At 43.6% G+C, this 12,182-nt stretch overlaps 1 protein-coding gene across 3 annotated transcripts in view; it reads right to left on the bottom strand.

The window, feature by feature from the left end:
* Positions 1-12,182, bottom strand: part of LOC309534185 (opsin-5-like) — a 72,298-nt gene that overhangs the window by 28,601 nt on the left and 31,515 nt on the right. For all 3 annotated transcript variants that reach the window (XM_082226284.1, XM_082226283.1, XM_082226282.1), the window contains exon 2: positions 437-524. In XM_082226284.1, the coding sequence (XP_082082410.1) occupies positions 437-524 (88 nt within the window). The remainder of the gene's footprint in view (positions 1-436; positions 525-12,182) is intronic.

The raw sequence follows: 12,182 nt of genomic DNA on the forward strand, positions 1-12,182 counted from the left end.
GGCCTCTGTGATCAAGCTGAGAAATAAGGACTCAGGCAGTCCCTTAAAGTATTCTGGCCCCAAGTTGTTCAGTGATTTGTACATTAAGACAAGGGCCTTGGTACAACAGTGGGGTTGATGGAGAGTCAGAGTCCAGCAGCAGGGACACAGCTTCCCCATCCTCGCTTTGAATGAAAAATAATACCTATATCCAGTGCCAGGATTTTAATTCCCAAGAGGTTTCCAGTTTTGGATTCCTGCCACAGGTAGCATTTCCCTGACACATGAAGCTGTAGTGGAATCTCGTGACTAGAGCCAAACAGCAAAGCACTTCCAAGCAATAAAATAACGCTGGTTCAAGCAAACTCCAAGGTCCCCGCCACATCCCCCTGCTAGATCTGCTGGTAGCTTGCAGGTTTTCGCACAAAGCTACGTCTCTCCCCATCCCTACTCTTACCAAAGAGAGTGTAGAGGGTTCCAAAAACCAGGTCTTCTCCTTCAGATAAAGTTGACAGGAATGCTGAGGAACTGGAGGCATTTTCCATCTGCAAAAACAAAAAGGGGAGAGGAGAAAGAAAATGTAAGTCAGGATGAATTTGGGTTAGCCGCTGAGCCATTGGTATGTGTCTCCTTCAGAGAACAGGACGGCTGTCGGGAAAGATGGCATGACTTTGGCCACGTGCCTTTTTCTGCGGGCTGCTGCCAAAGCAAAGTCAACTGCCAGAGCTCTGAGCATGTTGCTACGAAGAAAGGAACTGACAGTTCCTATTGCTGGTGCCGATGCAACTTGGACTGTGCGTTGGGTTGATAATAGGATCGGGCTGGTCCGCCAAGCTCCCGGTAATCCCACTTGATTACAGGCTGGCACATTTAATTACAGATCGTGCTGATTAGCTGCTGAGTAATACTTTCTTCTCCTTCTTAAGTTTTTTATTTAGGTACTTTACAGTAAGAAAAGGCCACTTAGCGGGTCCAGCTGTTACGCTTCCATCAATACTATTTGCCGAGGATGTTGTGAGATTCTGATCTCCCCGGCTTGCGGCTCCTCTGGGGACTGCCAGTTTGAGCCTTAATGCTAATTGCAACGGGCTTTGCCAGCTTAATCACAAAAGGAGCAGCCAAAGATTACATTTTCCGCCAGGTTCCAGGCAGCCTCTGCGTCAGGTCCAGTTTAAATGACAAATTAAAGCAACCTGGCAAATAACGACAAGCAGCGTACTAGTCCACATTTTTATTGGCCTGTTTACCATTTTCGCTTGCCTGTACATTGGTTATTTGCAATGCAACAGCAGCCTAAAAGGAGAATAAAAACAAAACGAAAATACTAGTTCTGTTTTAAATGTTCAACTGTTTCTTAGTTTTGTCAGCTGGAGGCCATTTCCCGCCTGCTACTCTGGCTTTTGACACCTGCGATAAGTACCGTATTTTTTGCTCTATAACACGCACCCGACCATAACACGCACGTAGTTTTTAGAGGAGGAAAATCTGTAGGCATGCCACCCGTAGGCATTCCCTCCATAACACGCACAGACATTTCCCCTTACTTTTTAGGAGGAAAAAAGTGAGTGTTATGGTGCAAAAAATACGGTATTTGTAGGACCTAACTTATGTGATTGCAAGCTGCTTTAAATTGTTTTTAACACTGTGTTTTAATTGTTGTAACTCGCCCTGGGACCAGTACATTTTTTTCAGGGGGTACTCAAGGGTACGCAGTACAGTGGTACCTTGGTTTTTGAACTTAATCCGTTCCGGGAGTCCATTCGACTCCCGGAAATGTTCGAAAACCAAGGCACAGCTTCTGATTGGCTGCAAGAATTTTCTGCACTCAAGCGGAAGCTGCGTCAGACTTTCAGCTTCCGAAAAATGTTTCCAAACCAGAACCCTTACTTTCGAGTTTGAAGTGTTTAGGAGCCGATTTGTTCAGCAACTAAGCTGTTCAGGAAACAAGGCTTGACTGTACCAGCACCTCTTTTGTTGTTGTTAAAAAGTGTTGCGCTTACTGTAATAACTTCATGGTGAGTAGTGACACCTATTTTCCTTTAAAAAAGCACTGTCTGGAACCTTAGAGTGGAGGGTGAGTAAACAGTAATAAGGAGGTGGAGAAGGAAGAGCAGGGAGTAATTACATATATGAAAAAACATTTACAGTTTGGAACCTGGGCATGCAAAGTGGGGGGGTGGAGAATCTGTGGTCCTCCAGATGTTGTCTGACTGCAGCTCCTATACCTTTGGCTATGCTGGCTGGGGCTGATGGGAGTTGGAGCCCAACGACATCTGCCAGCCACAGATTTCCCATCCCTGATCCAAAGGAGCACCTACTGCCCCATGAACCTGTCCAGATATTAAGGACATCTTCTGAGGTCCTTCTTCAAGTGTCTTCTGAGGTTCAATGAGTGGCAGCAAGGGAATAGGCCTTTCAGTGGTGGATGGATCCCATATGTTTCTGCTTGGCTACTGAGATCAGCTGGGGAGGCATGACTCCAAGTAGCCTTGTTTTTTGAGGCAAGGTTGGTAGCTACCAGTGGACAAAGAGCAGCTGTAGACCCAGGGAAAGAGTGTGGGGCTGCTGCTTTTGTGCCCTATCTGCAAGTTTCCAGAGCATTTGGTTGGCTACTGTTGCAGATGGACTTTTAGTCTGATCTGGCAAAGATCTGCTTTTAAAACCCAGCTGAACACTCTGGCATTTGTTTCTGTGTTGACTTGCACAGAATTGAGCTGCCCAAATCTCTTAACTGAATGGGGGAGGGAAAGGAGGCCTTTGTGATATAACTTTGGTTTTGACAGAACAGAACAGTTTTTGGCTCTGTAAGTTTTCACATCTGTGACGCAGAAGTGTTGCACAATGTCCAGCAGAGGAAAGGTTTACTGTAAAATGTAATCCAAGGCTCAAGAGAATGGAGATGTGAGGGCTCTCGCTCTCTTTTTGCTTCCTCCAACCTGGAGCAAACAGCTTATTGAAGGGCTTTCTATTGGTTTACTTTCATTAAACTGAAAGATGTGAACTAATCTTAGTTGGCTTCCTTAGAACCGAGACGAAAGGAGCTTTACTCAGAAAAAACAACTTAACAAGGTAATCCTTAGGTTCCCATGCACATCCTCCAACATTAAAAAACCATCAACAAATAATAACAATTATGGAAGCTATCCTTAATTGGAAGGATATAACCTAGTGCTGGTCAGCACTCTACATGCAGCGAGTTCGGATAGGGATAATTTTATAATTTCCCTTTTAGTGTAATACTTTTCTATTCCCCCTGTCTCTAGGGATGGATGAACCTGGTAAGTTCAGTTGCTCGCTTTCCCAGCCTTAAGTTAAATTCTGCACATTTCCACATCAGTTTGGAATTATGTTTTTGTTTTTTTTAAAAAAATCCCCTAATTTACACAGTTCTGTACTGTTGCATGCTGCCCCAATCTCTGACCGGTGCAAGATTTCAGGGGTTCCAGGCTCTTAGCCAGGGTTTGTGTTTCCTTTTGGAAATGAGGCACAGGGGAGACCGTGGTAAATGCTAAATCGTGTGAATGTTGTGTACAGGGCTTTTTATTCAGTCAGAACTCACCAGAACTCAGTTCCAGCACCTCTCAGGTAGGTGCCATTGCCATTATAAGAGAACAAGGGAGAAGTTTATGAAGAAGAAGAGGAGGAGGAGGAGGAGGAATCATAGAATCATAGAGTTGGAAGAGACAACAAGGGCCATTGAGTCCAACCCCTGCCAAGCAGGAAACACCATCAGAGCACTCCTGACATATGGTTGTCAAGCCTCTGCTTAAAGACCTCCAAAGTAGGAGACTCCACCACACTCCTTGGCAGCAAATTCCACTGTCGAACATCTCTTACTGTCAGGAAGTTCTTCCTAATGTTTAGGTGGAATCTTCTTTCTTGTAGTTTGGATCCATTGCTCCGTGTCCGCTTCTCTGGAGCAGCAGAAAACAACCTTTCTCCCTCCTCTATATGACATCCTTTTATATATTTGAACATGGCTATCATATCACCCCTTAACCTCCTCTTCTCCAGGCTAAACATGCCCAGCTCCCTTAGCCGTTCCTCATAAGGCATCGTTTCCAGGCCTTTGACCATTTTGGTTGCCCTCCTCTGGACACGTTCCAGTTTGTCAGTGTCCTTCTTGAACTGTGGTGCCCAGAACTGGACACAGGTGCAAGGAGGAGTTGGAGGAGGAGTTTGGATTTGATATCCCACTTTATCACTACCCTAAGGAGTCTCATAGTGGCTAACATTCTCCTTTCCCTTCCTCCCCCACAACAAACACTCTGTGAGGTGAGTGGGGCTGAGAGACTTCAGAGAAGCATGACTAGCCCAAGGTCACCCAGCAGCTGCATGTGGAGGAGCGGGGAATCGAACCCGGTTCACCAGATTACGAGTCTACCGCTCTTAACCACTACACCACATTGGCTTATGGTGAGTTCTGGCACCTCTTTTCCTAGAAAAATGGTGTCTTCTTTTGCACTTAGTTATAGTAGAACGCTGGAATTGGAAGGGTTGTGCCAAAGTCTTCAGAGAGAAAAAATGTGTATATTGAGGAAGGATTGGAAGGATTGGAACGAACCCTTATCCCTGACATCTAAGTGTAGATGATGCAAGTAATGCTGTTGTTGCTGATGATGAGGATAAAACAAATAAACAGGAAACTACCAAGCAGAAAACGTATGTCCTGTTATCGCCAATGGCCGAAACAAATCAACGGAGCAGAATCAAACAGCAGATGTTCCTCTAATTGAGAACACTTAAAGTTCTTATTCCAGTACAAAACAAAAGGGACCCATCTCTGCAACAGTTCATTCCAATTTCCATTTCCATCCCAAACTCCAAAATCAGAAAAGCATGTAGGAAGACAGTCTGCAAGCAACATCCGTGCAAGGATTTACACTTGTGCAATGGGACTTTCCCTCTTCTCCTCCCCTCGCACGCCTCCCCTACCATCGCCAAATCTGCTCTGGAAGGCTGGGGGAGAGGAGAGGAGAGGAGGAGGAGGAGGAGGAGGAGGAGGAAGGGTAGGGGAAGTACTGTTGTGCAAGCAGGAATGGATGTGTTAGTTGCATCCTGCCTTGAGTCTTCTATATGTGAGTCTTCTATATGTGAGCCCTTAAGGAAGGCATCTAATTTTCTATATGCAGGACTGAAAGGTTGTGCGCATGGAGAAGCACTGAATTATAATGATATTGGGTTGTATTTTGCTGCTTTCTGCTGCTTTTACGGGATGCCACCAGCTGCCTTGCGTTCCTTTGTTGCAGAAAGGTGGGGTAAGTTTATTTCAATAAAAGAGAGGAAGAAAAACTACCTGTGCTTGAAGGCCCTGACACAGTTACAGTAAGAATTCCCATTACAACGGAACAAGTTAATTGTGACTGTGGCATTTCTCTCAAGGGCCCTGTGGCTGCTGTGCAGAATATAAGCTGCCTTTGTTTCAACATGACCTTAATTCATTTGCCTTCAACCTGCCCCTATATTCTGCCCAATGCCTTAATGACTCACCAGGCAATTTTGGACTACAACTCCCATCAGCCCCAGGCACCATGGCCAATAGTGAGAGATGCTGGGAGTTGGAGTCTGATGTAAGGATATTGAAGATGCTTCATTTGGTATCAGAGACCATTAGTCCATGTAGCCTAGCACAACCCACTCTGTTGATTTGATTTAGTGAAGTATTTCTATGTTCCATGAATAACAACAACAAGGTGGTGTAGGGAAAACAAACAAAAGTTAAATAAAATGACAACTCAGAATGAAACAGCAGCCTTTGGGTCAAACAACTTGAAAAGGAATAAACTGGCATTAGTGGATACCAAAAATAAACATTATTTTCCATCTTACTGTATGTTGTGTTTCGAAAAATAAAAAACTACAGTTTATTATGTTTATGTTTTGAAACAGATCTATATGGGGATACCAAATTCTTTTAACTGCTTAGGGCCTGTGAAGATCTTAATCCAGCCCTGGAAGGATCCCTGCCTGTAACCATAGGTATTCTCCATGTATTGCAGACTGCAATTCTCATCAGTGCAGCCAATGTACAGGGATGATGAGAATTGGAGCCCAGAATAATTTGAGATTATTGTTATGTACTGAAGTTCTCACCCTGGGCCAGCAGGGGGATACTGTAGATAGTTCAGGTCCACATATGCAAATAAGGGATTGAAAGTGACGTTCAGTGATTGGATAGTTACAGAAAGTTGTTACAGTTACGTTGTACTGGAGCTCTATATAAGCAGGCTGGCTGAACCCTTCAGTTCAGTTCTGTTCTGACCTGTGAATAAGCAAGAGCTGTTTGGAGAATCGCTGTGTCTTCTGATATGTTCACCCACAACTTAACACTTATCATCGGGTTAGAGAAGGCTGCCTTAGAGAGGTGCTGCCCATCAGTGTAGGCAATACCAAGCTCGATGGACCAACGGTCTGACTCTGGGAAAGGCACTTTTATTCATTCATTCATTCATTCATTCACACTGCATTTCAGTCACTCGCCCTTTCTCCTTCTGCCTCCCTTTTGTCTTCAAGCCTTGCACTTCTGTTTTTGATTGCAAAGCAATTTCTCATTATGGAGTCTGGCAGAGAGGATGGCAAGGAACTCACTCGCTAATGTGTGCGCATAAAAAACAATAAAGTGGAAGTTGGAAAAGTTATGTTCACTTTCTCAGAGTGTGCCTGACAAAAATCATCATGCTTTATTGCCCTAATTAGTTTTCCTGGTATTTCATGCAAAGGTTCCAGGGTGTTTAGAAAGTTAATAGGGGGTAATAGAGTGGAACGTGCCGAGTGTTTTTCCCCCTTCTTCAAAGTACTCCTTCCCTCTGCTGATAACAAGTAAGTGGGGGGAAATATTTTGCTTGCTTTATAAGAAGCGGAAGTTCACAGAGTGGGGAGGGTGGGTGGGTGACTTCACAGCACATCTTAACGGCTGTTTGCTAGCTTGCAACTGCTATACTTAATGCCCACTTTGCTCCTGTGTGTTTCCTGAACCAGGTGAGTCTCTGGTTTAAAAAGAGTCACCTGTGATTGCTGTATAATAACAACAGCACATAGGTCAGAGCTGAAAATGTCTCCATAGTACAGGAGCTCTTTGCAAGCACCTCTTTGTTAGCGTCGCCCTTGGCGTGGGCATCATTAACCTTGCAGGGTACCCAATTTCACTATGGAGAAGGGGAACTTGCATCAGGTAAAGAACAGCAATGATCTCAGTGATCTAGTGGGGTCATGCCCATAGCTGTCAAGCGTCCTTATATGGTGGGACAGTCCTTTATCCCAGTGCCATGTCCCGCTTATTGATGATGTCCCTTAAATAAGCTACTGAAGGTAATGGGGCCCTTTCTATGTCCAGCTGTCCTTTGTCAACAACAAATTGTTGCTGTTTTTTTGTGTTGAATATATGCTATATGGTAATTTATGGACCTAATAGGTATCTAAAGCCATTTGCACGCAACAAAGTATGTATTTTATCAAAGTAATTGTTGATCTCTTATTTTGGCTGCTGAACCATTATTTTCAAGGCTGCTGGTCCCTTATTTTCAAATCTGTAAGGTGACAGCTATGGTCATGCCAGGTGGCCCTTGGAGTCCCTTCCAATTCTACAAGTCTCTGGTTCTATATGAATCCATCATATGTGGAAGAAGCACAGGCTCAAAGTCCCTGTTCACCATCACCCATGAGTCAACCATTCAGATATCACATTGGCCTGCCACTTGCAATCATAGGCTGGAATGATCCCAGTCTTGCAAAGCAGCACAGGGTGCTTTGGGAAACTAGGATCAGATCAGATCCCAGCCTCGCAAAATGGCTCAGGGAGGGTGGCATGAGAAGGATGTCATGTACCCTTCAATCCCAGCCCCTCAAAACTGAGGCATCTGTTCTCTGTTTGTGGATAAGAGTAATAAAGCTGTCCTTCCAGGTTTTCGGTAGCTTTCCATTTGTCAGAATATTATTCATTAGGTCTTTCATGGGAAGAAATAGTGATTGTTTTAACTTTTTATAGTATTTAGCTGGGAGACCATCTGGGCCTGGTGTCTTTCCTAGTTTTGATCTTTGTATAGCTTGTTGCACCTCCATAGCTGTTATTGGCGAGTTCAAAATTTCAATTCTTTTCCTTAGGTATTATTGGTAGTTTATTTTTGCCCAAATAATCAATTATTTTTTCTAGATTCTCTGGACCTTCTTTATATAGATTTCCGAAAAAAACTAGTAAAGTTTTTACTAATTTCCTTCGGTTCTTGAATCCATTTGTCTTCAATTTTAATTTTATTGATAATTCTATCTTCCTTTTTCTTCTTTAGTTGCCAGACAAGGCATCCTTCTCACGCCACCCTCCCTGAGCTGCTTTGTGAGGCTGGAGTCTGATCTGATCCCAGCCTCACAAAGCACCGCAAGACTGGTTCGCGACCCCCCAACAATGCGCCCAGGACGATTGCCTCAGCAGCAGCAGCCCACCACGCTATGCCCTGCGACTGAGCGATTAAGGCATTCAGTTTCTGAAACCAAAGAGCAGAAAGCTAAGATTTCTGAAAAATCTGAGCAGGGCAGCTGAAATTTTATGCCCCAAAACCACGTTATGAAGGAGATCTGTAACTGATTTCCTCACTTTTTAAAAAGAGCCTTAATTGCAGCCACTGCAGGGCTGCCAATTTGTTTACAGCAGAGACATAGGGGGGAAATGGGTGTCCAACTTTCCCCCATGCCTTTTCACATTCAAAGCTGATCCCTCCTCAAGCGCTGATATTTGCCCTGCAGAGATTAATGGACCTAAGTTAGTCATGCTCATAAATTTTCATGGGCCTGCTTTGAATAGGACTACTTTTGGATGCAACCCTTTGACTGTAAAAGTGGCCCATAAGAGAAAGGGTTGAACCACACACACACACACACACACACACACACACACACACCTACTCCAATTAATTCAGCAATCCCCAGAGGCTGCATTTCTTTCTTTTTTTAAAAAGTCAAGACAAAAGATCAATCATGGATCTCCCCTGTCTCGGCCTTAAGCTGAAAGTGTGGTAATGTCTCAGAATTCATTCTGACATCACTGAAGTTAAGAGGGTTTTAGCTTTGATAGAAGGCTAGGCGAACATTCATTCTTCATTTCTTTGCAGAAAAACGGAAAACCTGTCCCTAATTTTAGGCAAAAAAGGCACCGGGGGAATCTTCAGACCAGGGAACTGAATGTCAGGTTGGGATTAAACCTGACAAATTCCTGATTCCCAGGGCTGCATTTAGCTCTCTAGGCCATGCTACTAATTATACACTTTGATGGAACTTGTAATAGATGCTAGACTACCTAGAGAATTTCCTGAAGTGTTTCTTTTCATGAAGTGCTGATGACATTGGCTCTCACAACTGGAGCAACCACAAATTGTTATCTTGATTTTCTCTCTTCTTTTTTACAGCCATGCTCACATCCAACACTCTAGCCAGACAGATGGAGCTAATTACTTCAAGTGGCAAGTAAATTGGCTTAGAGAGTAAGTGTATTTTAACGTGCTAATTGGTGCTAAACTGCCAATACACCCTGCCAATAGATTTTAAGTTCCCTGTGAAACTGGACCCCATACACTCTTGAGCTGATTAGCCTGACCAGCTACGTGGCTGTGCAATGACACGTTGGCCTGACTTTCGCCTCTGAAGCAAGGAGTATTTATAGTTTTGTTGCCTTAGCTGTCCTTCAAGCCATCTTGAGAGCCAACTGGAGCCTGTTGGGAGACTCTGTGTCTGGGGATAGAAAAGGAGTCTATAATCTGAAGAATGCTAAGAATTTTTTTTGTAGATTTTGAACTAGGAAATTTGCAAAGATGATGCCAATTTTGAACTCAAAGCAGGTTTGCAAATTTAGGGCAAAATCCAACCATAAATCAATGTTCATGAGTTCCTCTTGATTAACAGGAGAGAGTCTATGGTATATGCAAAAACATGAAGATCAATGATACCAAACTGGAAATGAAATTCCTACCATGTTGGATAAATCAGGATATCTCTTTATTTATTTGAACCATTTATATGGCTATTATGTTGACCCAATTAGGGTCTCCAAGCCAACTTCTACTATATTTTGGAATGTTGTTTGTTCTTTATGCTTTCAGACACTCCTAAGATAACATAAGAAATTTTTGTGGGATGGTTGGTTCCTGAGACCAAGAAGCAGGTTTCTGTGTTTGTTTGGATACAACTGGCTGTCATTTTGACTCAAGATGTCAGACTGTACCTTTAAAAACTGCACTGATTTTAAAACTGCAAATTTTTTGGGGTTTCCTAGAATTCCCAAGCAATGCTGACTATGAGGCTGTATAATGTAAAACAATAAGAAACGCCTGAATCAAGGAAGATTTAAAACAATGGATGGCAAGGTAGAATAATATAACTTTACCATCAACAGGTACCACGAGCATAAAATGGTTATAAGCCACTCAAGACTCTGGTAAGCACTGAGGTTTTGAGTTGGCACCCCCCCCCCAACAGTCAGCTTCAAGTTTTTCGGGACCCAACACTCTCCATGCCCCCTGTTCTCTCCATCAGTAAGTCTACTTACAGTACATGTGAAAAGGATCTAGAGGTCTTAGTAGACCACAAGCTTAACATGAATCAACAGTGTGATGCAGCTGTTGGGAAATAATGCTCTTTAATTTATTCTGATGATTTTAATGGAATTTAATCATTTTGTTAACACTTCTAGCTGAGCTAAGTTTGATGTGCAGTAAAATATGGATTTTGTTTATGATGGATTTTTATGTATGCTGTTCATGCACACTTTATTTTTGTAAATTATCTGTTTGTGGTATGACTGAAGGATGTGAGCTTTGCAGTGGTCTCTGTGCAATAAAAGCTTGTGACAGTGTATCAGAGATGGGTTGAACTCTCCGTATAAATGCTATATGTGTAGAGCTGCAGCGGTGCACCAACTGTTCCCATGTTATCTCAGTGGCATCCTGATATAGTACTTGTCGGTTACAATAGGATGATGATGATGATGATAGAATCATAGAATTATAGAGTTGGAATGAACGCCAAGGGTCATCTTGTCCAACCCCCTGGAATGCAAGAATCCTTTGCCCAACATGGGGCTTGAACCCACAATCCTGAAATTAAGAGTCTCACGCTCTACCGACTGAGCTATATATGATGATGATTTTATTACATTAAACTTATATCCCACCCTTCTTCCCAAATGAGCCAAGGGTGGCAAGCAGCAAGTATAAGACAAGTAAAAAAAGAATTTAAAACATTTAAATCTGTATTCCCCAATAGAGATGGGAAAGATATCAACTTAGAAGACTTGTTGGAAGAGGAAGGTCATCTGCAGGCACCAAGAAGACAACAGAGATGGCAGCTGTCTAATATTCAAAGAGAGGGCATTCCAACGGGCAGGTGTCTCAACACTAAAGGCCCCATTGCTACAATGTCAAGAATGGATATATAAGGGGGAGATGCTCTTTCAGGTATCCTGGCCCCAAGCCATGGAGGGCTTTATGCACCAAAACCAGCACCTTAAACTGAACTTAATTGGCAGTCAGTGCAATTCTTTCAACAGTGGGAAAGTGTGTTGGCAATATCTTGCCCCGGTGTGTCCTTGAGCTGTTGCATTTTGCACCACCTCCAAGGCCAGCCTTGGCTCATTGCACTAGTCCAGCCTGGAGGTTACCAGCACATTGTTGACAGTGGTCAGGCTATCCCAGTCTAGAAATGGTCACAGCTGTCTTGCCAGCTGAAGCTGGTAGAAGACACTCCTAGCTACTCTGGTCACTTGAACCTCTAGTGACAAAGATGGATCCTAGAGCACCCCCTCCCCAACTACAAAACTGCTCTTTCAAGGGGAGCATGACCCCATCTAAACTGAACAATTATCTAGACTTGGAAATTACCCACCCACAGAGTGGGTTTGCGATGTTCGGGAGCCAAGCCGTTCGGGAACCAAGGTACCACTTTAGATGCTAAATAGCACTGGGGACAAGCTGATGCTTTGTGGCACCCCCATAGCACAATGACCAGGGGGCCAAAAGACAATCACCCCATCTCTGAAACTGACCCTGGAAATAGGATTTGAACCACTGCAAAACAGGGCCTCCAAGACTCATCCCGCTAAATCGGCTCAGAAGGATCCCAGGGTATCAAAAGATCAGCAGGGTTGCATAGTCGTCGTCCCCTCCTTCTCTCGAAGGAGGAGGGACAGTAGAGGGGACCAAGGCTGACTCAGTCCTGTAACT

The sequence above is a fragment of the Podarcis vaucheri genome (genome assembly GCF_965113315.1).
Source record: "Podarcis vaucheri genome assembly, chromosome: 6".
Classification (NCBI taxonomy): domain Eukaryota; kingdom Metazoa; phylum Chordata; class Lepidosauria; order Squamata; family Lacertidae; genus Podarcis; species Podarcis vaucheri.